Source organism: Bactrocera dorsalis, chromosome 6 (assembly GCF_023373825.1).
Source record: "Bactrocera dorsalis isolate Fly_Bdor chromosome 6, ASM2337382v1, whole genome shotgun sequence".
NCBI classification, from domain to species: domain Eukaryota; kingdom Metazoa; phylum Arthropoda; class Insecta; order Diptera; family Tephritidae; genus Bactrocera; species Bactrocera dorsalis.
In genome coordinates, this window is record NC_064308.1 from 19,222,066 (window position 1) to 19,248,597 (window position 26,532).

At 41.4% G+C, this 26,532-nt stretch overlaps 2 protein-coding genes across 10 annotated transcripts in view; one reads left to right on the forward strand and one right to left on the reverse strand.

Moving 5' to 3' along the window:
- Positions 1-9,356, forward strand: part of LOC125779281 (myosin-13-like) — a 279,252-nt gene extending 269,896 nt beyond the window's left edge. The window contains exon 2 of one of the 2 annotated variants that reach the window (XM_049460461.1): positions 9,219-9,356. The gene's annotated coding sequence lies outside the window, so the exon portion shown is untranslated. Of the gene's footprint in view, positions 1-5,903; positions 6,062-9,218 lie in introns of those variants that run through there. The other variant, XM_049460460.1, reaches the window with a different exon arrangement.
- The window catches only part of LOC125779268 (uncharacterized), a 465,548-nt gene that overhangs the window by 365,346 nt on the left and 73,670 nt on the right, over positions 1-26,532 (reverse strand). Inside the window, exons 1-2 of one of the 8 annotated variants that reach the window (XM_049460334.1) lie at positions 24,371-25,325; positions 14,314-15,321 (exon numbers count right to left, since the gene is read on the reverse strand). The exons of 2 other annotated variants lie outside the window; for them this stretch is intronic. In XM_049460334.1, the coding sequence (XP_049316291.1) occupies positions 14,314-15,321; positions 24,371-24,544 (1,182 nt within the window). In that variant the 5' untranslated portion in view covers positions 24,545-25,325. Of the gene's footprint in view, positions 1-12,393; positions 12,728-14,313; positions 15,537-21,698; positions 25,326-26,532 lie in introns of those variants that run through there. 5 more of the 8 variants (XR_007423227.1, XM_049460331.1, XM_049460333.1 and 2 more) reach the window with 5 other exon arrangements.

The window sequence follows — 26,532 nt, forward strand, 5'->3', positions numbered from 1 at the left end:
CGATATTATTTATTTCTCGTTTTGGTCACCGATTCCAAATATATTTGTTGCCAGCTTTTATTGCGATTAGTTTGGCTTTCGTATATTTGGGAATCGACATTTATTTTTCGTTTTCGTTATCGATTCTGGTCTAGTCTTTTTTCGGAAATTTAATTTAAACAAGCAAAATGAGCAAGCCAAAGCCATCTCTCGCAAGCCTGTCTCCAAGTAAGGAGTTGACGGACTTAAAATCGTTAAGACGTCAAAGAACGGTTGCGAAAAGTAGTATTTTGCGCATTAAAACGGGCCTTCTCGAAAAGACTATGTCTTTAGATCCAATAGAATTGGAATGTCGTCTCGATATATTAAATTCACATAGTGAAAAATTAATGAAATGCCAATCAAAGATTGAAGAAATTGATGAGGACGACATGGCCCGAGGGGAGTTAGAGGACATAATCGTTGAAACGAAGTCCATAATAAAGTAAATTTTAGCGAAAAATAGAACTTCACTTGCCGAAACATCTTTTGTAGCTTCTCACAGCTCAAGACACCCTAAAATGAATTTGCCGAAATTCAAGGGAGAATATTCAGAGTTCAAAAATTTTATGAGTTTGTTCGAGAGCTTGGTTCATAACGATCCAAATATCCCAGATATTGAAAAATTTAACCATTTGGTGAATTGTCTATCTGGAGAGGCTTTGGGAACAGTTAAAGCGTTTCAGATGTCGGATGAAAATTATCCGAAAGCGTTGGCAAGTCTCAAAAAAGTTTATGATAATAAATGTTTGATATTTTTCAATACAATATCTAAACTTTTTGACCTGCCAACAATCCCAAAGCCTTCTGCGCCTTCCCTGCGTTCAATGATTGACGAAGTGTCAGCGGTATATGATTCATTGCTATCGCTGGGCGATGAAAAACAAATAACGAACGCAATAATTATACACATAGTAATGACAAAGGTTGATTCTGCCACCCGATCCAAATGGGACGAAGCGCTAGACTATGACAAACTGCCACTGTGGAAGGACTGTGAAGCCACCCTAAATAGGAGATACCAGCAGCTATCAGCGGAAGGATCATCATACTCAAGGACGAAGCCCATACCAACAGGCAGTACGAGTCATGGAAAGCAACAACAGGCGGATAGGACCAAATCGGCGCTGGTTGCTGCAAATACGAGGCAGCCTCTTTGCCAACAGTGCAAATCGAGGGATCACTATCTAACTGTCTGCCCTACTTTCAAGGCTCTTCCGGTACAACAGAGGTTCGAGTTCGTCAAATCGGTACCCTTATGCATAAATTGCTTGCGTAAGGGACATACCGTTTCGAAATGCAGAGCGGATCGTTGTCGTGTGTGCAATCGATCGCATCACACACTGTTGCACCAATATCCAGTCTTTTTCCCCGCGGCACCTCATCCGCAAACATCTACCACACATGCCATGCATACAGCCAGTATGCCGGATCGGGTCATGTTGGCAACAGCAGTAATTTTAGTGAGGACCAGCTGCGGAGATTACCTTCCTGCGAGAGCCTTGCTGGACTAAGGCTCCCAGGTCAACTTTATGACGGAGGACTTGGCACAAAAGTTGCGGATTCGACGTCAGCACAAAACATTAAGCGTAATTGGAATTGGCAATTCCAATACAAAAGTGGGGTCAAAACTAAACGCGTTTGTCAAGTCGCGTTTAAATAATTTTGAATTTTCGGCGAAATTCTGGGTAATGCGATGCATTTCGGCAAATCATCCAGACCATACCATCAATGTTAGTGGCTGGAAAATTCCGCACAATATTGAATTGGCGGATCCAGAATTCCACAAATCTAAAAAAGTGGATATCCTATTGGGTGCTGAAACATTTTTCGACCTTTTAGCTGTTGGCCAAAGTAAAAATGGTCCTAACCAACCAACACTTCAGAAAACCCTTTTAGGATGGATTGTGTCTGGCAAATACGCCAGTAATATAAGTTCTCCTCCCAGATTACATAGCACATTATGCCAAGCTGAAGAAGACTTAACGTCAATCGATTCAGTAGTCCAAAAATTTTGGGCGCTAGAAGAACTACCTTCAGAATCAAATGGCATCAAATTCACACCAGTGTGAAAACTTTTTCGTTAATACTACTCAAGTATTGCCTTCAGGACGGCTTCAAGTCAGAATGCCCTTTAAAGCTGACCGTAAGTTACTCGATCACTCATATGAAACCGCAGTTCGGCGGTTTCAGGCCCTGGAGAGAAGGACATTAAAAGATCCAGAATTTCGCAAAATGTATCTGGACTTTATGAATGAATATAGAGCCTTGGGTCACATGAGCCCAACGAACAATAAGATCCCGAGTGAGCCACACTACTTCATTCCGCATCAATGCGTTTTAAGGCCCGAGAGCACAACAACCAAACTACGTGTTGTATTTGATGCTTCGAGTCGATCTTCAACTCAAATAGCGTTGAATGAACTTTTGATGGTAGGTCCAACCATCCAAGAAGAGTTATACTCAACTCTTCTTCGTTTTCGCTTACATAAGTATGCATTAACAGCGGACATTACTAAAATGTACCGTCAAATAATTATGCATGAAGAAGACAGAAATTGTCAGCTTATTGTGTGGAGAGAGCATCCTTCTGGGCAAATTCAAATTTTTCGTCTCAACACCGTAACATACGGCACTGCGTCTGCTCCATTTCTCGCAACACGGTGTTTGCAAATGCTCAATGATGCCAATACAATGAAATACCCACTCGGTTCATTGGCCATCAAAAGAGACTTTTATGTTGATGATTTATTAACAGGGTCCGAAAATTTTGAGTCTCTAGATCTTTTGAGAAGTGAGGTAATTAAAATATTAAACTCGGCAGGATTCTCCTTAACGAAGTGGTTTTCGAACCACCCTAAATTTTTCGACAGTGATTGCACTGAAAAGTCATTAAGCTTCAATGACAAAAGTTCCACTAAAACGTTAGGAATCCATTGGTTGCCGAAAGAGGATTTGTTTCGATTTGTTTTAGATGACAATTTTAATGATCTGCGAGCCACCAAACGAAACATATTGTTAGTTTCTGCTCGCCTTTTCGATCCTCTTGGATTACTAGCCCCACTAGTTACCAAAGCAAAAATCTTATTGCAAGAGCTTTGGATCCAAAAACTAGATTGGGATGAGTCGATTCCATTGCGCCTTGACACTAGCTGGCAGAACTTTAAAGCCAACCTAATGCAGCTCTCATCGATAAGCATTCCTCGTTACGTAAACATTGAGTCGAGTGCCATCTACCAAATACATGGCTTCTCCGACGCCTCAATAAGGGCATACGGATGCTGCATATACATACGAAGCCAATCTGCTAGTGGTATTAAATGCATGCTGCTTACTGCAAAGTCTAGAGTGGCTCCGCTGAAGACCAAATCTCTTCCGCGTCTTGAGCTCTCGGCAGCACATCTTCTTTCGAAATTATGGTCAAGAGTAGAGCCTATGTTGAGTCGACATTTCGAAAATATTACATTTTGGACAGACTCTGAAATTGTTTTACATTGGATTAAAACACATCCATCTTCACTACAAACCTTCGTCGCAAACAGAGTGTCCGAAATCCAAGAGTTGACTGAAAAAGTACATTGGCGACATGTGCCAACGAAACAAAATCCTGCGGATCAAGTGTCTCGGGGTTGTAATGTGGATGAATTGAATAATTCAATATGGTTTGGCGGTCCACAGTTCCTCCTAGAAGACCCTGCATTATGGCCAATTAATAACCACTTCCAGCTCTCACCAGAAGACGAAGCATTAGAGAAGAAGAAAAATACAGAAAAATACATTTACATTACTTTCGACTACTGAGAAAAATTCAATATTGGACCTTATTGAAAAATTTTCTTCTCCTAAAAAATTGCTTCGTGTGGTCGCATATATATTACGATGGATCAGGCGACCACCAAATTCTTCCAGGGGCCAAGATCTGACTTCAGAAGAGCTAAACTTGAGCTTTCTAAAAATTGCACAGGTGGTCCAACATTCAGAATTTTCGGATGTTATTCAAAAATTGCATAAAGGCACCACCCTACCCGCAAACTTGCAAAAACTTAACCCGTTTTTACATGAGTACTCGGATATGTCGCTGTCATTCAAATTAATCCGAGTAGGAGGTCGCTTATTAAATGCACCTCTCCCATACGATGCCAAATTTCCGCTTTTATTGAATAAAAGTTCGCACTTCGTTATAACGTACTTACGGTTCCTGCATATTCGAAATCACCACGCTGGGGCTAAAGCGTTGGTTGCGCTTCTTCGAGAACGCATATGGCTAATTAATGCCCGAGAAGCTTGCAGTAGAACCGTAAGAAACTGTATACATTGTTTTCATTACAAGCCGAAGTTGCAAAACCAAATAATGGGAAATTTGCCAGTCGAAAGACTTCGAGCACTACGGCCCTTTCTTATATGTGGCGTAGATTTTTGTGGTCCGATATATACAACTTTAAAAATACGCGGTCGACCACCCGTAAAAACATATATTGCAGTTTTCGTTTGCTTTACGGCCAAAGCAGTACATTTAGAATTAGTTTCAGACCTATCAACTAATTCATTTATTCTCGCCCTAAAAAGGTTCATTGGACGCCGAGGAATCCCGACGAAGATATTCAGCGACAACGCCACCAATTTCGTCGGCGCCGATCGCAAGCTGCGCGAATTGAAGGAGGCGTTTCTAGCAATGGGCCCAGAACTGCAGAGATTCGCAGCAGACGAAGGGTGCAGCTTCACTTTTATACCACCGCGGGCGCCGCACTTCGGCGGGTTATGGGAAGCCGCGGTGAAGTCCGCCAAGCATCACGTCGTTCGCGTAATCGGCAACGCGCTACTGACCGTAGAGGAGCTATCAACACTGTTGGCCGAAGTAGAAGCAATCCTCAATTCTCGGCCACTAACACCTCTGAACCCCAACGACGGCGAAGCGTTAACTCCAGCGCATCTGTTAATAGGGTGCTCCCTGCGATCACTCCCACCAGCACAGGTAGCAATGGATCCAATTCATTGTTGCGAGAGATGGCAACTTGTTTGCTGTCTCAAGCAACAGTTTTGGCGACAGTGGTCCAAAACATACCTGACGGGTCTTCAGGAGCGCACCAAATGGTTACACCCGAAACGGAATCTGCAGCCCGGCGACCTCGTCCTCGTACACGAAGACAACACACCACCGCAGCAGTGGGTAACAGGACGAGTCGTCGCAACCGTCGAAGGGCAAGACGGCAAGGTGCGAGTCGCAGACGTAACAACGAAGGCGGGCACAATTAAGCGCCCCATACATAAACTCGCATTATTGCCCATGGATATTGAAGGATCCTGATCCTGTCAAGGCGGCCGGTGTTGCGTCAAGCGACAAGATATATATGTATATTTAAACCTGAAATTAAAATTAAGAAAAATGAATTATAAAAAATTATAAAATATTGAATTATTTAAATCATTGTATGCTTACCTTAATTATGCATTCATACTACTAATCTACTACTTACCTTAATACTTACCATACTCTATTACAATATTGAACGAAAACATTACCACTAGTTTAAGCCGTTAGTTTAAGATTTAGGCTAAGCAACTAAATGAAATAAAATAAAGATGCTATTGTATTAGAATCATAGAACCGAGCGCACGACTCTTTCATTTTTTCGCAAGTTAATTTTCGTAATTTACGACAGGCAATTAGGCTTCATTTTATTCGCGCATTCCCAAGTTTTTTATTATCGCTTCTCAAAAACGCTTGAGAATTTTCATCAACAATTGTTTCTTGAAGGAAATAAGAAGTAATCGTCAAATTCATCCTAAATTAGTTGAAATCATTATTATAAAGTATTGTTACAAAAGTAGTATTAAGTTGTATTTGTATTACTATATTCATCCCTGATTATGAACAATAGCTATAGCTAAGTATATGGAATAGCATTTGTCTTGTTGTAGACATCTGGCGCCACGGCTGTCTGCTTGTCGAAACAATAGACATCTGGCGCCGCACTGTCTGCTTGTCTAGGTAAACAATTGCTGAGTCTGGCGCCGCGACTGTCTGCTTGCGTCTGGCGCCGTATAGCCGTATGTTCTGGTAATTTCCAGACGCGATATTCTAGAAGGACACGTCGGCATCAGCGAGAAGTGCGTGGCTATATAAGCCGTGGCAGCACCAACGTAATCATTCAGTGCTAAGAGTAAACTGCTATAGTGTAGACGAGTTGTGAAATAAAGAGTTGTTGAATTAAATTAAACAGTGTTGATTTTATTTGTCAATCCAGAGATACGAACCTAACAAAGTAAACTAGTAAGAGTAAATTCGTAACAATTGGTGTCAGAAGTGGGATTGTCAAATAATCCAAATTTAAGATGGTTAAATTCGGAGAATTGAGAATTCAGCAATTAAAAAAGGAACTGGAGGAGCGTAATTTGCCGATAAGCGGGCAAAAGGCGGATCTGCAGGCACGTTTACGTGAAGCAATGGAAGCGGATGGAATTAATGTCGACGAATTCGAATTTGATGGCCCAGAAACTTCTACAAAGGTAGAAGAAAAAGTAGAAGAACAACGAACATCATCAAGCGTAGACACGAACATGCTGTTAGTGGCTATTAAGCAAATGGCAGAAAATGCAGTGCAAACAGAAAATCGTCTGGCACAGCAAATAGCAGAAAATGCAGTGCAAACAGAAAATTGTCAGGCACAGCAAATAGCCGAAAATGCAGAAAATGCAGTGCAGGCAGAAAATCGTCTGGCACAGCAAATAACGCAAATAGCTGAAAATACATCACAGTTAGAGTCTCGCCTTACACAACAGATTACGGAAAATACTACACAACTACAAAAACAAGTGCAAGAGAAATTTTCAAAATTTGAAGACGAATTAAGCACTTTAAAAAATGACGAAGAAAATTTAAAATCAGAAGTTCTTCAATTAAGTAATCGTGTGCGAGAACTGCAACTACATGGCCCTGCACCATCAACAAATAATCAAAGATTGAAGGCACCCACATTCGATGGAAGTATTCCATTTCAAATTTTCAAACTTCAGTTTGAAAAGACAGCAATGGCCAATAACTGGAATGCAGCGGACAAAGTAGCGTCCTTGTTTGTATCATTGAAAGGACCTGCGGCAGAAATCCTTCAGACTATTCCAGACTGTGAACGGGACAACTATGAGGCATTGATGAGTGCGATAGAAAGACGATATGGTAGTGAGCACCGGAAACAAATATACCAGATCGAACTGCAAAATAGGGGTCAGAAAATGAACGTGTCATTGCAAGAGTTCGCAACTGAAATAGAACGACTGGCTCATTTGGCAAATGCAGATGCACCTGTGGATTACATTGAGAGGGTAAAAATTCAATGTTTCATAAATGGAATTCGTGATGTGGACACCAAACGCGCCACATATGCATTGCCAAAAAGAACGTTTGCTGAAACGGTTTCGCACGCCCTCACACAGGAAACAGCTTCCCTACTAAGTAAACCAGCACACAAAGTACAAAGGGTTGAAATGGAACAACCGGCGCTGATGGAAGAAATATTGAAGACTCTGAAGACAATTGCTGCACAGCGAGTAAATACAACAGGCAGATGTTTCAACTGTAGAAAAGCGGGTCACTTTGCCCGAAATTGCAAGATAAAAGTAAACCCATCAAAATGGAAACAACCAACAGAACACCGAAAGAGGATTCACCACAAAAATCCGGATGCATTATCACATCGCCCTTGTCCACTGGAATTTAAACATTGCTCCAAATCAGAAGGAAAAGAAGGTATAATCGACGTGCGATCACTGAATATAGAACCTGAAGATGATTGGACTCCTCACCGCATCAGAATCAATCAGCTGGAGGACCCTGATCTTGCAAAGCTGATAATAGCCAAAGAAAATGGGGTACGACCACCAAAGGAACAAATAAGTAGCGAGAGTCCAACTGCAAAAGCATATTGGGCCCAATGGAACAGCATAAACCTCGTTAATGGATACCTTCATCGTACCTGGGAAAGCGAAGATGGCAAACAGTCTCGTCTGCTGATCATAGTACCGAAGTCCATGATCCCGAAAGTATTGAAAGAATATCACAATGGACCTAGTGGAGGGCACCTTGGATTACAAAAACTATAGAGAAGATTAAACAACGGTTCTACTGGATCGGTTGTCGAGATTCCATAGCAGAATGGATAAGTAATTGCGTAGAGTGCATGGCAGCTAAAGGTCCTAAAGCCAAAAGTCGCGGTAGGCTACAACAGTACAACGTGGGATCACCATTTGAACGAGTCGCAATGGATGTTGCAGGTCCGTTCCCAACCAGTACGGCCGGAAACAAATATCTACTGGTTGTCATGGACTATTTCAGTAAATGGCCAGAAGTATATGCCTTACCAAACCAGGAAGCGAAGACCGTAGCCGAAGCATTTGTAAAAAATTGGATAACAAGGTTCGGAGTGCCCGTCGAATTACACTCAGATCAAGGCAGGAATTTCGAATCTTCCATTTTCCAAGAAGTCTGTACATTATTGGGCATCCACAAGACACGGACAACAGCGTTACATCCACAATCAGATGGAATGGTGGAGAGATTCAACCGAACACTCGAAGAACATATGCGGAAAATCGTTGATAAAGATCAACGGAATTGGGACAAGTGCATCCAGATGTTCCTGCTGGCGTATCGTTCAGCGAAGCACGAGACAACTGGTTACACGCCAGCAAAGATTATTTTTGGATCTGATCTGCGACTCCCTGCTGATCTTAAGTTTGGAACGAATCCTACAGCTGTAAGAAATGATGGAGATTATTGTTCTGCCTTAAAGGAAGAAATGAATGAATTGCATCTAATGGTAAGACAGCATACGCATCTGATGAGCAATAAGATGAAGGACCGGTTCGATCAAGCGGCAAATTCAAAAGGTTTTGAAGAAGGTGATCTGGTCCTGTTGTACAATCCACTTCGAAAGAAAGGCTTGTCCCCGAAATTGCAGACAGCCTGGGAAGGACCCTATATGGTGATGAAACGACTTAATGACGTGGTATACCGCATACAAAGAAATGGGAAAGCACGATGTAAAATGAAAGTAGTACATTTGGAGAGGCTCGCCCCATTTGGTTCAAGAGGATTTGTGCCTAATCGGGACGATTAGGCTTTAGTGGAGGGCAGTGTTACAAAAGTAGTATTAAGTTGTATTTGTATTACTATATGCATCCCTGATTATGAACAATAGCTATAGCTAAGTATATGGAATAGCATTTGTCTTGTTGTAGACATCTGGCGCCACGGCTGTCTGCTTGTCGAAACAATAGACATCTGGCGCCGCACTGTCTGCTTGTCTAGGTAAACAATTGCTGAGTCTGGCGCCGCGACTGTCTGCTTGCGTCTGGCGCCGTATAGCCGTATGTTCTGGTAATTTCCAGACGCGATATTCTAGAAGGACACGTCGGCATCAGCGAGAAGTGCGTGGCTATATAAGCCGTGGCAGCACCAACGTAATCATTCAGTGCTAAGAGTAAACTGCTATAGTGTAGACGAGTTGTGAAATAAAGAGTTGTTGAATTAAATTAAACAGTGTTGATTTTATTTGTCAATCCAGAGATACGAACCTAACAAAGTAAACTAGTAAGAGTAAATTCGTAACAGTATACTCCATTTTGAAATGTTGTATAAAACCAACCAATCATCAACAACATTCCTTAAAACTCAATGAAAATATTTGTGTTACCATACACATACATACATACATACATACGCACAAAGTTTGTTTACTTTGTTTACTCTCTCTTTCTCTTCTAATGTGGATCATTCAAAATTACTTGAGAAATAATGTATTTTTTTTCTGGAGCAATTACTTGAGAGCTGCGTACCAACCTTAAATAATAACAAACCTCTACTAGCAATGAATCTTGTATCATGGAATTATGAGCATTCCTGGTTTGTGGGACATTTATATATTGTTCGGTTTCATCGGAGAAATTATCAAGAATGCTAGATTACGACAAGTTTTTCCCGTTTTTTCGGTTTAAAGGTTGGTATCCAGCTCTCAAGTAATTGCTCAAGAAAAAAAACATTATTTCTTCAAGTAGTCTTGGCAGCTGGTTACGCATTGTGAATGATCCATAATAGAAGAGTAAGACAGAATAAACAAAGAAAATAAACATTGTGCGTAATATGTATTGTTACGAATTTACTCTTGCTAGTTTACTTTGTTAGGTTCGTATCTCTGGATTGACAAATAAAATCAACACTGTTTAATTTAATTCAACAACTCTTTATTTCACAACTCGTCTACACTATAGCAGTTTACTCTTAGCACTGATTGATTACGTTGGCGCTGCCACGGCTTATATAGCCACGCACTTCTCGCTGATGCCGACGTGTCCTTCTAGAATATCGCGTCTGGAAATTACCAGAACATACGGCTATACGGCGCCAGACGCAAGCAGACAGTCGCGGCGCCAGACTCAGCAATTGTTTACCTAGACAAGCAGACTGTGCGGCGCCAGATGTCTATTGTTTCGACAAGCAGACAGCCGTGGCGCCAGATGTCTACAACAAGACAAATGCTATTCCATATACCTACAGCTATTGTTCATAATCAGGGATGCATATAGTAATACAAATACAACTTAATACTACTTTTGTAACACTGCCCTCCACTAAAGCCTAATCGTCCCGATTAGGCACAAATCCTCTTGAACCAAATGGGGCGAGCCTCTCCAAATGTACTACTTTCATTTTACATCGTGCTTTTCCATTTCTTTGTATGCGGTATACCACGTCATTAAGTCGTTTCATCACCATATAGGGTCCTTCCCAGGCTGTCTGTAGTTTCGGGGACAAGCCTTTCTTTCGAAGTGGATTGTACAACAGGACCAGATCACCTTCTTCGAAACCTTTTGAATTTGCCGCTTGATCGAACCGGTCCTTCATCTTATTGCTCATCAGATGCGTATGCTGTCTTACCATTAGATGCAATTCATTCATTTCTTCCTTTAAGGCAGAACAATAATCTCCATCATTTCTTACAGCTGTAGGATTCGTTCCAAACTTAAGATCAGCAGGGAGTCGCAGATCAGATCCGAAAATAATCTTTGCTGGCGTGTAACCAGTTGTCTCGTGCTTCGCTGAACGATACGCCAGCAGGAACATCTGGATGCACTTGTCCCAATTCCGTTGATCTTTATCAACGATTTTCCGCAGATGTTCTTCGAGCGTTCGGTTGAATCTCTCCACCATTCCATCTGATTGTGGATGTAACGCTGTTGTCCGTGTCTTGTGGATGCCCAATAATGTACAGACTTCTTGGAAAATGGAAGATTCGAAATTCCTGCCTTGATCTGAGTGTAATTCGACGGGCACTCCGAACCTTGTTATCCAATTTTCTACAAACGCTTCGGCTACTGTCTTCGCTTCTTGGTTTGGTAAGGCATATACTTCTGGCCATTTACTGAAATAATCCATGACAACCAGTAGATATTTGTTTCCGGCCGTACTGGTTGGAAACGGACCTGCAACATCCATTGCGACTCGTTCAAATGGTGATCCCACGTTGTACTGTTGTAGCCTACCGCGACTTTTGGCTTTAGGACCTTTAGCTGCCATGCACTCTACGCAATTACTTATCCATTCTGCTATGGAATCTCGACAACCGATCCAGTAGAACCGTTGTTTAATCTTCTCTATAGTTTTTGTAATCCCAAGGTGCCCTCCACTAGGTCCATTGTGATATTCTTTCAATACTTTCGGGATCATGGACTTCGGTACTATGATCAGCAGACGAGACTGTTTGCCATCTTCGCTTTCCCAGGTACGATGAAGGTATCCATTAACGAGGTTTATGCTATTCCATTGGGCCCAATATGCTTTTGCCGTTGGACTCTCGCTACTTATTTGTTCCTTTGGTGGTCGTACCCCATTTTCTTTGGCTATTATCAGCTTTGCAAGATCAGGGTCCTCCAGCTGATTGATTCTGATGCGGTGAGGAGTCCAATCATCTTCAGGTTCTATATTCAGTAATCGCACGTCGATTATTCCTTCTTTTCCTTCTGATTTGGAGCAATGTTTACATTCCAGTGGACAAGGGCGACGTGATAATGCATCCGCATTTTTGTGGTGAATCCCCTTTCGATGTTCCGTTTCGAAGTCGTAATTCTGTAATCTTTCGATCCATCGTGCAATTTGGCCTTCCGGATTCCTAAACTGTAATAACCATTTTAATGCTGCATGATCAGTCCTCAGCAAGAATCGTTGTCCATACAAATACTTGTGGAAATGTTTTACACATTCCACCACAGCTAGTAGTTCTTTTCGCGTCACACAGTAGTTTTTCTCTGGTTTCCCGAGCACTCTGCTGTAATACCCAATTACTCTTTCTTGTCCGTCGATGAGCTGAGACAGGACACCTCCAATTTCATAAGCGCTCGCATCTGTATCCAGGATGAATTTCTTTCCAGGTATTGGATAAGCCAACATCGGCGCCGTACAAAGTAGTTCTTTAAGCTGCTCAAACGCTTTTTCTTGTTCCAACTGCCATACAAACGGGCGATTCTTCTTTGTTAAATCGTGTAAACTTCTAGCCACGTTCGCAAATCCAGGTACAAAACGGCGGTAATACGTGCATAAGCCGAGGAAGCTGCGGAGTTCATGTATGTTGGTGGGTTGAGGCCAATCTTTAACTGCTTTTATTTTTCCCTCCTCGGTGTGAATCCCCTCAGTTGACACTTTATGTCCGAGATATGTGACCTGCTTCTTCCATAATGAACACTTTTTGGGATTCAAGCGTAATCCGGCTGATGCTATTCGCTGAAAGACTTCCTCTAGATTTTTCAGATGATCATCGAAACTTTTTCCCATGATGATAATGTCATCAAGATACACCAAACATGTCTTCCAGTTGAGTCCTTTTAACACATGTTCCATCAGTCGCTCGAACGTTGCAGGCGCATTACATAACCCAAATGGCATCACAGAGAATTCCCATAACCCGTCGCCCATACTGAAAGCGGTCTTTTCACGGTCACGTTCATCAATCTCGACTTGCCAATATCCACTTTGTAGATCTAATGTAGAAAACCATTTCGCTCCAGACAAGGTGTCTAATGTATCGTCGATTCTCGGTAGAGGATAACTGTCTTTCTTTGTGACATCATTCAACTTCCTATAATCTACGCAGAAACGGGTGCTACCATCTTTCCTTTTAACTAAGACGATAGGTGAGCTCCATGGACTTATTGAAGGTTCGATTACACCGTTTTTGTGCATGTCTTCAATAATTTTGTTAGCATCCTCACGTTTTGCTAGTGGAACCCTACGCGGAGCTTGTCGGATTGGTTTAGCGTCTCCAGTATTTATGCGATGTTTGACAATGCCGGTTCTTCCTGTGTTTCCTTCGTTTGCAAATATGGATGCGTATTTTTCTAATAGTTTTTCTGCTTTTAATTTTTCATTTCCATGCAGTTCGTTCAGTAAATTATTTAGGAATGTAGGACTTATCTGCTGTGGCTCAATATTAAGCTTTTGTTCTGACCGTTCGCATCGTGCTATTGCACTTATATTCTGGCACTGTCCAATTACTGCTCCTTTCTTCAGCCTTATAGGCGTGTTGAATTCATTCACTACTCTGACCGGAATGGTGGCGTCTTCTCTAGTTTTCACAAGCGTTCTTCCTACCAATATGGGTGTATCTATTTTTGTTGGTTCCACAATCCACAACTCTTCAGTCCCACCTCCTCCATTCACTTTAGCCCATACAATCGCCTCAGATTTTGGTGGAATACTCTGATTATCATCAACAATCACCCTCTTACTTTCAACGTTGGTCACATATCCGGTGTTTATAGGCATCTCCATGTTCTGGCAAAACAGCATTTGCTTGTTTAAATCCAAAGTAACCCCGTGATCAATCATGAAATCTACTCCCATTATAATTTCATCCGTGATTTCTGCTACGATGAACGTGTGATTAACTTCCAGGGTACCAATCATCACTTCGCAAAACACTTTTCCCGCGACAGCTGCTTCCTCCCCGGTGGCCGTTCGAAGCTTGCAACCGACTAATGGTTCAACCGTTCCTCTTACCACATCCGGTCGGATAATTGAATGTGTGGCACCAGTATCCAAAGTAAGCGTTGACAGTCGTCCATTTACGATGCCGTTGATAGTAAGATTGTTGTCATGGCGACCTATTTGTGATATCGAGATGGCGGGGCAAATAGTTGTGGGAACCAGCTCACGCCCCTTTGAACTGTTCCGTTTTAGTTTAACGACTTGTGAGATGTGGATGCTTCGTCCTCGTTATCTGTTGGTTGTTTCCGTTTTGATGGGTTTACTTTTATATTGCAATTTCGGGCAAAGTGACCCGCTTTTCCACAGTTGAAACATCTGCCTGTTGTATTTACTCGCGGTGCAGCAATTGTCTTCAGAGTCTTCAATATTTCTTCCATCAGCGCCGGTTGTTCCATTTCAACCCTTTGTACCTTGTGTGCTGGTTTACTTAGTAGGGAAGCTGTTTCCTGTGTGAGGGCGTGCGAAACCGTTTCAGCAAACGTTCTTTTTGGCAATGCATATGTGGCGCGTTTGGTGTCCACATCACGAATTCCATTTATGAAACATTGAATTTTTACCCTCTCAATGTAATCCACAGGTGCATCTGCATTTGCCAAATGAGCCAGTCGTTCTATTTCAGTTGCGAACTCTTGCAATGACTCGTTCATTTTCTGACCCCTATTTTGCAGTTCGATCTGGTATATTTGTTTCCGGTGCTCACTGCCATATCGTCTTTCTATCGCACTCATCAATGCCTCATAGTTGTCCCGTTCACAGTCTGGAATAGTCTGAAGGATTTCTGCTGCCGGTCCTTTCAATGATACAAACAAGGACGCCACTTTGTCCGCTGCATTCCAGTTATTGGCCGTTGCTGTCTTTTCAAACTGAAGTTTGAAAATTTGAAATGGAATACTTCCATCGAATGTGGGTGCCTTCAATCTTTGATTATTTGTTGATGGTGCAGGGCCATGTAGTTGCAGTTCTCGCACACGATTACTTAATTGCAGAACTTCTGATTTTAAATTTTCTTCGCCATTTTTTAAAGTGCTTAATTTGTCTTCAAATTTTGAAAATTTCTCTTGCACTTGTTTTTGTAGTTGTGTAGTATTTTCCGTAATCTGTTGTGTAAGGCGAGACTCTAACTGTGATGTATTTTCAGCTATTTGCGTCATTTGCTGTGCCAGACGATTTTCGGTTTGCACTGCATTCTCTGCCATTTGCTTAATAGCCACTAACAGCATGTTCATGTCCACACTTGATGATGTTCGTTGTTCTTCTACTTTTTCTTCTACCTTTGTAGAAGTTTCTGGGCCATCAAATTCGAATTCGTCGACATTAATTCCATCCGCTTCCATTGCTTCACGTAATCGTGCCTGCAGATCCGCCTTTTGCCCGCTTATCGGCAAATTACGCCCCTCCAGTTCCTTTTTTAATTGCTGAATTCTCAATTCTCCGAATTTAACCATTTTGAATTTGGATTATTTGACAATCCCACTTCTGACACCAATTGTTACGAATTTACTCTTGCTAATTTACTTTGTTAGGTTCGTATCTCTGGATTGACAAATAAAATCAACACTGTTTAATTTAATTCAACAACTCTTTATTTCACAACTCGTCTACACTATAGCAGTTTACTCTTAGCACTGATTGATTACGTTGGCGCTGCCACGGCTTATATAGCCACGCACTTCTCGCTGATGCCGACGTGTCCTTCTAGAATATCGCGTCTGGAAATTACCAGAACATACGGCTATACGGCGCCAGACGCAAGCAGACAGTCGCGGCGCCAGACTCAGCAATTGTTTACCTAGACAAGCAGACTGTGCGGCGCCAGATGTCTATTGTTTCGACAAGCAGACAGCCGTGGCGCCAGATGTCTACAACAAGACAAATGCTATTCCATATACCTACAGCTATTGTTCATAATCAGGGATGCATATAGTAATACAAATACAACTTAATACTACTTTTGTAACAGTATGTACATATGTGTATGGTAACATAAATATTTTCATTGTTGTTGATCATTGGTAGATTTTATACAACATTTCAAAATGGAATATACTTCATAATACTGATTTCAACTAATTTAGGAAAATTTAAGTACTAGATTTCTTTAGAGCTGCATACTACCACAAGTAAATTTATCGCAGGAAAGTTTCTTGACCGTTTTTTAAGCGTTTTTTATATGAAGTTTTTACGTTTCTTGAGAGCTGGATACTAAGCTTAAGCAACAAAAATTGCTACAAAAACAAATCGCGCTGTAACAGCGAAGAAGGAATGTAATACTTTTACAATTGAATGCGTTATGCGTTATGGTTTGGCACCTCTATTTGAACATTATAGAACGATAAAAGAAGCATAGAACAACAAGTAAAACTTAATTTTTCAGTTTGTAGTGTGGAAGTTTTTGTGAAATGAATAGAATTATGCTGCGGTAAAATGAATAATTCTTATATAATACATATTCCTCTTCTTTACTGCAGTAGAAACCGCTTACGCGCTTATAGCCAATGATAGTCTTTTGTGTGCGAATCCTGGCATCGATCGGTAGAACGATGAGCTGTACGAGATATACGACGACATTCAGCGAATTAAAAGACAGCGGCTACGCTGGTTAGGTCATGTTGTCCGGATGGACGAAAACCGCCGGGGGAAGCAGAGGAAGAGCAAGACCTCCACTTCGTTGGAAAGACCAGGTAGAGAGGACCTGGCTTCGCTTGGAATCTCCAATTGGCTCCACCTTGCGAAAAGAAGAAACGACTGGCGCGCTGTTATTAACAGGGCTATAATCGCGTATGCGGTGTCTACGCCAGTAAAGAAGAAAGCCACACTGATAAGATCCAATCAGTTTGTTGAAGGTGGGCTTTAATCTTTCACACAATGCGAAAGGGAGGCCGTTTAAACGTTTTCTTTGGGGGCGTTTTTTACGTGGCGCGTCCCAAACACAGCGCAAAACCCTGTGGAGGGAATGCTACACGAACTGATGCAGTATCATCTCCGTAAAGTCATAAATTTCATTGGTAGCTTGCTTGGCATTCTTTTCTTCTTTATACCAAAATTTCAAAATTGACCGAACCAACAGTTCATATATTACTAGAATCTGCAATGGGTGCTCTCTTGTCCTTGCATATTTCGGTATAACGTTTTTGCATTTTGTGTCATCGTGCAATCTTGCAAGAGGAAGAGAATCCACCTTGTATGGTATGACACAACACTGGAGATATGTGACTGCAACGACATCTATTGACAAAATACGAAAAGACTTTTTCGACTACCCAATATCTTTAATGCATAATAGCCCTGACAGAAGAACAAAATTAATGCGCATTGAAATTTTATGGTTACAGACGGCAGCTGATTGTGAAATTTGTTTAGTTATTCAAAAAAAAAACATTAAATAAAAATGAATAAGAGGAAATTATTAATGGCAATTTTAATATTATTTAAAAAACAATACAAATTTAACGAAAAAATTCGTTTATTATTAAATACCTTAAAAGATAATAAGGTGCAATTAAAAGCAATACTTGATAGTGACTCGAAAAAAGTGTGCGAAAAAATTAAGAATATTGGAAATATGGTTAGCAAACTGTGCGTTGTTTATTTTATGCCATCCAAAAATATTAAAATTTGTTTTTATTAATATACTTGCACATAATTTAATTAGATATATAAAAACTCAAAGGAGGCGGCAGACTTCAAACGACATCTGTCAAGCAATAGCAAAAATCGGCCAATTTAACCAGTGTTGTCTACTAAAATTTGGTAAATTCAGCTACATGAACGAATTTTCTGTGCATTACTAATGCATTAACACGGATCAATTGTGCAAGTTAATGCAAATTAAGCCCGCTAATGCAAATTAGCTCTGTCGCCTGTCAGTGCTATAAGTCGACCGAAATCAGAGGATTTTATTCTAAAATTTACCTGGTATTTACGTTTAAAGTTAAAATAATAAACTATTTAAAGTATAAACTATTGTTCGTTCTTATATACTGTAACAATTCACCCATTCGTTTGAATACATTTAATTCACTTTATATAGTGCAAAAATAGCTTTTATTCAATAATAAATTTTTTGTTCATTTCTATTTATTTCCAAAATAACAACTATTGCAAACTGACAAATAGCCAGTATTTGCTAATCGACATCTTTTGTAAATGAGTTGAAAGAAATATAGGAAACAGATCATACCCCAATGATAGGAAATAAGCAAAACATTATAGGTTTTGCGCGTGGATTTGCGTTCCGCGTTGGAGGACTTTAGCCCCGGTTCAAAAAATATAACACTGGTCTGATAAACATAAAGGTATTCACAGGTTTTTTCTCGTAGAACTTCTCTTTTCGTTGGAGGTATCCAGCCGTGCTTTAAAAAAAAAATAACCCTGGTCTTACCAATACCAGTGTCTTCTCATTTTTTACGTCTTGAACTCTTTTTGCGTTGGTGGCCTTGTAGTTCTTAATAACAACCCCGGTCCGACCACCACCGGCAGAGAATTTGTCAGTTTGCATCCGTTTCTTATTGTGTGAATAAATATAATTGAACAATAAATTAAATTAATGTTATTTTTGCACTACATTTTATGAAATAAATTTGCCATAGACGTCATCAAAGAGGGGGTCTCTCGTGCCGGAAATTTTTCATTGGGAGCGTTTTTTACGCGGCGGGTCCTGTACCCAGCGCACAACCCTGTGGAGTAGATGTTTCGCCTTCTCAATTTAGCTTGCTTTCAAACGGATGTTCTTAAGCTACGCAGAGGATCCTCCAAGAATATATATTAATTTTGAGAAATAAATAGGACAGAGGAATGTTTCACTTACTTGTATCCAAAAATATCATGAAAACTGAAATTTTTCAAACGGATGTTCTTAAGCTACGCAGAGGATCCTCCAAGGATATATGTTAATTTTGAGAAATAAATAGGACAGAGGAATGTTTCAATTACTTGTATCCAAAAATATCGTAAAAACTGAGGTTTTTCAGTTTTTATTCTCTTTAAATTTTGCAATAAATATGTTACTTCTTATAGGCAAAATTAATTTTATACTCATAATAATGTTACGAATTTACTCTTGCTAGTTTACTTTGTTAGGTTCGTATCTCTGGATTGACAAATAAAATCAACACTGTTTAATTTAATTCAACAACTCTTTATTTCACAACTCGTCTACACTATAGCAGTTTACTCTTAGCACTGATTCATTACGTTGGCGCTGCCACGGCTTATATAGCCACGCACTTCTCGCTGATGCCGACGTGTCCTTCTAGAATATCGCGTCTGGAAATTACCAGAACATACGGCTATAGCCACGCACTTCTCGCTGATGCCGACGTGTCCTTCTAGAATATCGCGTCTGGAAATTACCAGAACATACGGCTATACGGCGCCAGACGCAAGCAGACAGTCGCGGCGCCAGACTCAGCAATTGTTTAACTAGACGAGCAGACAGTGTGGCGCCAGATGTCTACAACAAGACAAATGCTATTCCATATACCTACAGCTATTGTTCATAATCAGGGATGCATATAGTAATACAAATACAACTTAATACTACTTTTTGTAACACTGCCCTCCACTAAAGCCTAATCGTCCCGATTAGGCACAAATCCTCTTGAACCAAAGGGGCGAGCCTCTCCAAATGTACTACTTTCATTTTACATCGTGCTTTCCCATTTCTTTGTATGCGGTATACCACGTCATTAAGTCGTTTCATCACCATATAGGGTCCTTCCCAGGCTGTCTGCAATTTCGGGGACAAGCCTTTCTTTCGAAGTGGATTGTACAACAGGACCAGATCACCTTCTTCAAAACCTTTTGAATTTGCCGCTTGATCGAACCGGTCCTTCATCTTATTGCTCATCAGATGCGTATGCTGTCTTACCATTAGATGCAATTCATTCATTTCTTCCTTTAAGGCAGAACAATAATCTCCATCATTTCTTACAGCTGTAGGATTCGTACCAAACTTAAGATCAGCAGGGAGTCGCAGATCAGATCCGAAAATAATCTTTGCTGGCGTGTAACCAGTTGTCTCGTGCTTCGCTGAACGATACGCCAGCAGGAACATCTGGATGCACTTGTCCCAATTCCGTTGGTCTTTATCAACGATTTTCCGCAGATGTTCTTCGAGCGTTCGGTTGAATCTCTCTACCATCCCATCTGATTGTGGGTGTAACGCTGTTGTCCGTGTCTTGTGGATGCCCAATAATGTACAGACTTCTTGGAAAATGGAAGATTCGAAATTCCTGCCTTGATCTGAGTGTAATTCGACGGGCACTCCGAACCTTGTTATCCAATTTTCTACAAACGCTTCGGCTACTGTCTTCGCTTCCTGGTTTGGTAAGGCATATACTTCTGGCCATTTACTGAAATAGTCCATGACAACCAGCAGATATTTGTTTCCGGCCGTACTGGTTGGGAACGGACCTGCAATATCCATTGCGACTCGTTCAAATGGTGATCCCACGTTGTACTGTTGTAGCCTACCGCGACTTTTGGCTTTAGGACCTTTAGCTGCCATGCACTCTACGCAATTACTTATCCATTCTGCTATGGAATCTCGACAACCGATCCAGTAGAACCGTTGTTTAATCTTCTCTATAGTTTTTGTTATTCCAAGGTGCCCTCCACTAGGTCCATTGTGATATTCTTTCAATACTTTTGGGATCATGGACTTCGGTACTATGATCAGCAGACGAGAATGTTTGCCATCTTCGCTTTCCCAGGTACGATGAAGGTATCCATTAACGAGGTTTATGCTGTTCCATTGGGCCCAATATGCTTTTGCAGTTGGACTCTCGCTACTTATTTGTTCCTTTGGTGGTCGTACCCCATTTTCTTTGGCCATTACCAGCTTTGCAAGATTAGGGTCCTCCAGCTGATTGATTCTGATGCGGTGAGGAGTCCAATCATCTTCAGGTTCTATATTCAGTAATCGCACGTCGATTATACCTTCTTTTCCTTCTGATTTGGAGCAATGTTTACATTCCAGTGGACAAGGGCGACGTGATAATGCATCCGCATTTTTGTGGTGAATCCCCTTTCGATGTTCCGTTTCGAAGTCGTAATTCTGTAATCTTTCGATCCATCGTGCAATTTGGCCTTCCGGATTCTTAAACTGTAATAACCATTTTAATGCTGCATGATCAGTCCTCAGCAAGAATCGTTGTCCATACAAATACTTGTGGAAATGTTTTACACATTCCACCACAGCTAGTAGTTCTTTTCGCGTCACACAGTAGTTTTTCTCTGGTTTCCCGAGCACTCTGCTGTAATACCCAATTACTCTTTCTTGTCCGTCGATGAGCTGAGACAGGACACCTCCAATTCCATAAGCGCTCGCATCTGTATCCAGGATGAATTTCTTTCCAGGTATTGGATAAGCTAACATCGGCGCCGTACAAAGTAGTTCTTTCAGCTGCTCAAATGCTTTTTCTTGTTCCAACTGCCATACAAACGGACGATTCTTCTTGGTTAAATCATGTAAACTTCTAGCCACGTTCGCAAATCCAGGTACAAAACGGCGGTAATACGTGCATAAGCCAAGGAAGCTGCGGAGTTCATGTATGTTGGTGGGTCGAGGCCAATCTTTGACTGCTTTTATTTTTCCTTCCTCGGTGTGAATCCCCTCAGTTGACACTTTATGTCCGAGATATGTGACCTGCTTCTTCCATAATGAACACTTTTTGGGATTCAAGCGTAATCCGGCTGCTGCTATTCGCTGAAAGACTTCCTCTAGATTTTTCAGATGATCATCAAAACTTTTTCCCATGATGATAATGTCATCAAGATACACTAAACATGTCTTCCAGTTGAGTCCTTTTAACACATGTTCCATCAGTCGCTCGAACGTTGCAGGCGCATTACATAACCCAAATGGCATCACAGAGAATTCCCATAACCCGTCGCCCATACTGAAAGCGGTCTTTTCACGGTCACATTCATCAATCTCGACTTGCCAATATCCACTTTGTAGATCTAATGTAGAAAACCATTTCGCTCCAGACAAGGTGTCTAATGTATCGTCGATTCTTGGTAGAGGATAACTGTCTTTCTTTGTGACATCATTCAACTTCCTATAATCTACGCAGAAACGGGTGCTACCATCTTTCTTTTTAACTAAGACGATAGGTGAGCTCCATGGACTTATTGAAGGTTCGATTACACCGTTTTTGTGCATGTCTTCAATAATTTTGTTAGCATCCTCTCGTTTTGCTAGTGGAACCCTACGCGGAGCTTGTCGGATTGGTTTAGCGTCTCCAGTATTTATGCGATGTTTGACAATGCCGGTTCTTCCTGTGTTTCCTTCGTTTGCAAATATGGATGCGTATTTTTCTAATAGTTTTTCTGCTTTTAATTTTTCATTTCCATGCAGTTCGTTCAGCAAATTATTTAGGAGTGTAGGACTTATCTGCTGAGGCTCAATCGTAGGCTTCTGTTGTGACCGTTCGCATCGTGCTATTGCACTTATATTCTGGCACTGTCCAATTACTGCTCCTTTCTTCAGACTTATAGGCGTGTTGAATTCATTCACTACTCTCACCGGAATGGTGGCGTCTTCTCTAGTTTTCACAAGCGTTCTTCCTACCAATATGGGTGTATCTATTTTTGTTGGTTCCACAATCCACAACTCTTCAGTCCCACCTCCTCCATTCATTTTAGCCCATACAATCGCCTCAGATTTTGGTGGAATGCTCTGATTATCATCAACAATCACCCTCTTACTTTCAACGTTGGTCACATATCCGGTGTTTATAGGCATCTCCATGTTCTGGCAAAACAGCATTTGCTTGTTTAAATCCAAAGTAACCCCGTGATCAATCATGAAATCTACTCCCATTATAATTTCATCCGTGATTTCTGCTACGATGAAGGTGTGATTAACTTCCAGGGTACCAATCATCACTTCGCAAAACACTTTTCCCGCGACAGCTGCTTCCTCCCCGGTGGCCGTTCGAAGCTTGCAACCGACTAATGGTTCAACCGTTCCTCTTACCACATCCGGTCGGATAATTGAATGTGTGGCACCAGTATCCAAAGTAAGCGTTGACAGTCGTCCATTTACGATGCTGTTGATAGTAAGATTGTTGTCATGGCGACCTATTTGTGATATCGAGATGGCGGGGCAAATAGTTGTGGGAACCAGCTCACGCCCCTTTGAACTGTTCCGTTTTAGTTTAACGACTTGTGAGATGTGGATGCTTCGTCCTCGTTATCTGTTGGTTGTTTCCGTTTTGATGGGTTTACTTTTATATTGCAATTTCGGGCAAAGTGACCCGCTTTTCCACAGTTGAAACATCTGCCTGTTGTATTTACTCGCGGTGCAGCAATTGTCTTCAGAGTCTTCAATATTTCTTCCATCAGCGCCGGTTGTTCCATTTCAACCCTTTGTACCTTGTGTGCTGGTTTACTTAGTAGGGAAGCTGTTTCCTGTGTGAGGGCGTGCGAAACCGTTTCAGCAAACGTTCTTTTTGGCAATGCATATGTGGCGCGTTTGGTGTCCACATCACGAATTCCATTTATGAAACATTGAATTTTTACCCTCTCAATGTAATCCACAGGTGCATCTGCATTTGCCAAATGAGCCAGTCGTTCTATTTCAGTTGCGAACTCTTGCAATGACTCGTTCATTTTCTGACCCCTATTTTGCAGTTCGATCTGGTATATTTGTTTCCGGTGCTCACTACCATATCGTCTTTCTATCGCACTCATCAATGCCTCATAGTTGTCCCGTTCACAGTCTGGAATAGTCTGAAGGATTTCTGCCGCAGGTCCTTTCAATGATACAAACAAGGACGCCACTTTGTCCGCTGCATTCCAGTTATTGGCCAATGCTGTCTTTTCAAACTGAAGTTTGAAAATTTGAAATGGAATACTTCCATCGAATGTGGGTGACTTCAATCTCGGATTATTTGTTGATGGTGCAGGGCCATGCAGTTGCAGTTCTCGCATCCGATTACTCAAATGAAGAACTTCTGATTTCAAATTTTCTTCGTCATTTTTTAAAGTGCTTAATTCGTCTTCAAATTTTGAAAATTTCTCTTGCACTTGTTTTTGTAGTTGTGTAGTATTTTCCGTAATCTGTTGTACCAAACGATTTTCTAACTGCGTATTATTTTCAGTCATTTGTTGTGTAAGGCGAGACTCTAACTGTGATGTATTTTCAGCTATTTGCGTCATTTGCTGTGCCAGACGATTTTCTGTTTGCACTGCATTTTCTGTATTTTCAGCTATTTGCTGTGCCAGACGATTTTCTATTTGCTTAATAGCCACTAACAGCAAGTTCATGTCCACACTTGATGATGTTCGTTGTTCTTCTACTTTTTCTTCTACCTTTGTAGAAGTTTCTGGCCCAACAAATTCGAACTCGTCCACATTAATTCCATCCGCTTCCATTGCTTCACGTAATCGTGCCTGCAGATCCGCCTTTTGCCCACTTATCGGCAAATTACGCTCCTCCAGTTCCTTTTTTAATTGCTGAATTCTCAATTCTCCGAATTTAACCATCTTGAATTTGGATTATTTGACAATCCCACTTCTGACACCAATTGTTACGAATTTACTCTTGCTAGTTTACTTTGTTAGGTTCGTATCTCTGGATTGACAAATAAAATCAACACTGTTTAATTTAATTCAACAACTCTTTATTTCACAACTCGTCTACACTATAGCAGTTTACTCTTAGCACTGATTCATTACGTTGGCGCTGCCACGGCTTATATAGCCACGCACTTCTCGCTGATGCCGACGTGTCCTTCTAGAATATCGCGTCTGGAAATTACCAGAACATACGGCTATAGCCACGCACTTCTCGCTGATGCCGACGTGTCCTTCTAGAATATCGCGTCTGGAAATTACCAGAACATACGGCTATACGGCGCCAGACGCAAGCAGACAGTCGCGGCGCCAGACTCAGCAATTGTTTAACTAGACGAGCAGACAGTGTGGCGCCAGATGTCTACAACAAGACAAATGCTATTCCATATACCTACAGCTATTGTTCATAATCAGGGATGCATATAGTAATACAAATACAACTTAATACTACTTTTTGTAACACTGCCCTCCACTAAAGCCTAATCGTCCCGATTAGGCACAAATCCTCTTGAACCAAATGGGGCGAGCCTCTCCAAATGTACTACTTTCATTTTACATCGTGCTTTCCCATTTCTTTGTATGCGGTATACCACGTCATTAAGTCGTTTCATCACCATATAGGGTCCTTCCCAGGCTGTCTGCAATTTCGGGGACAAGCCTTTCTTTCGAAGTGGATTGTACAACAGGACCAGATCACCTTCTTCAAAACCTTTTGAATTTGCCGCTTGATCGAACCGGTCCTTCACCTTATTGCTCATCAGATGCGTATGCTGTCTTACCATTAGATGCAATTCATTCATTTCTTCCTTTAAGGCAGAACAATAATCTCCATCATTTCTTACAGCTGTAGGATTCGTACCAAACTTAAGATCAGCAGGGAGTCGCAGATCAGATCCGAAAATAATCTTTGCTGGCGTGTAACCAGTTGTCTCGTGCTTCGCTGAACGATACGCCAGCAGGAACATCTGGATGCACTTGTCCCAATTCCGTTGGTCTTTATCAACGATTTTCCGCAGATGTTCTTCGAGCGTTCGGTTGAATCTCTCTACCATCCCATCTGATTGTGGGTGTAACGCTGTTGTCCGTGTCTTGTGGATGCCCAATAATGTACAGACTTCTTGGAAAATGGAAGATTCGAAATTCCTGCCTTGATCTGAGTGTAATTCGACGGGCACTCCGAACCTTGTTATCCAATTTTCTACAAACGCTTCGGCTACTGTCTTCGCTTCCTGGTTTGGTAAGGCATATACTTCTGGCCATTTACTGAAATAGTCCATGACAACCAGCAGATATTTGTTTCCGGCCGTACTGGTTGGGAACGGACCTGCAATATCCATTGCGACTCGTTCAAATGGTGATCCCACGTTGTACTGTTGTAGCCTACCGCGACTTTTGGCTTTAGAACCTTTAGCTGCCATGCACTCTACGCAATTACTTATCCATTCTGCTATGGAATCTCGACAACCGATCCAGTAGAACCGTTGTTTAATCTTCTCTATAGTTTTTGTTATTCCAAGGTGCCCTCCACTAGGTCCATTGTGATATTCTTTCAATACTTTTGGGATCATGGACTTCGGTACTATGATCAGCAGACGAGAATGTTTGCCATCTTCGCTTTCCCAGGTACGATGAAGGTATCCATTAACGAGGTTTATGCTGTTCCATTGGGCCCAATATGCTTTTGCAGTTGGACTCTCGCTACTTATTTGTTCCTTTGGTGGTCGTACCCCATTTTCTTTGGCCATTACCAGCTTTGCAAGATTAGGGTCCTCCAGCTGATTGATTCTGATGCGGTGAGGAGTCCAATCATCTTCAGGTTCTATATTCAGTAATCGCACGTCGATTATACCTTCTTTTCCTTCTGATTTGGAGCAATGTTTACATTCCAGTGGACAAGG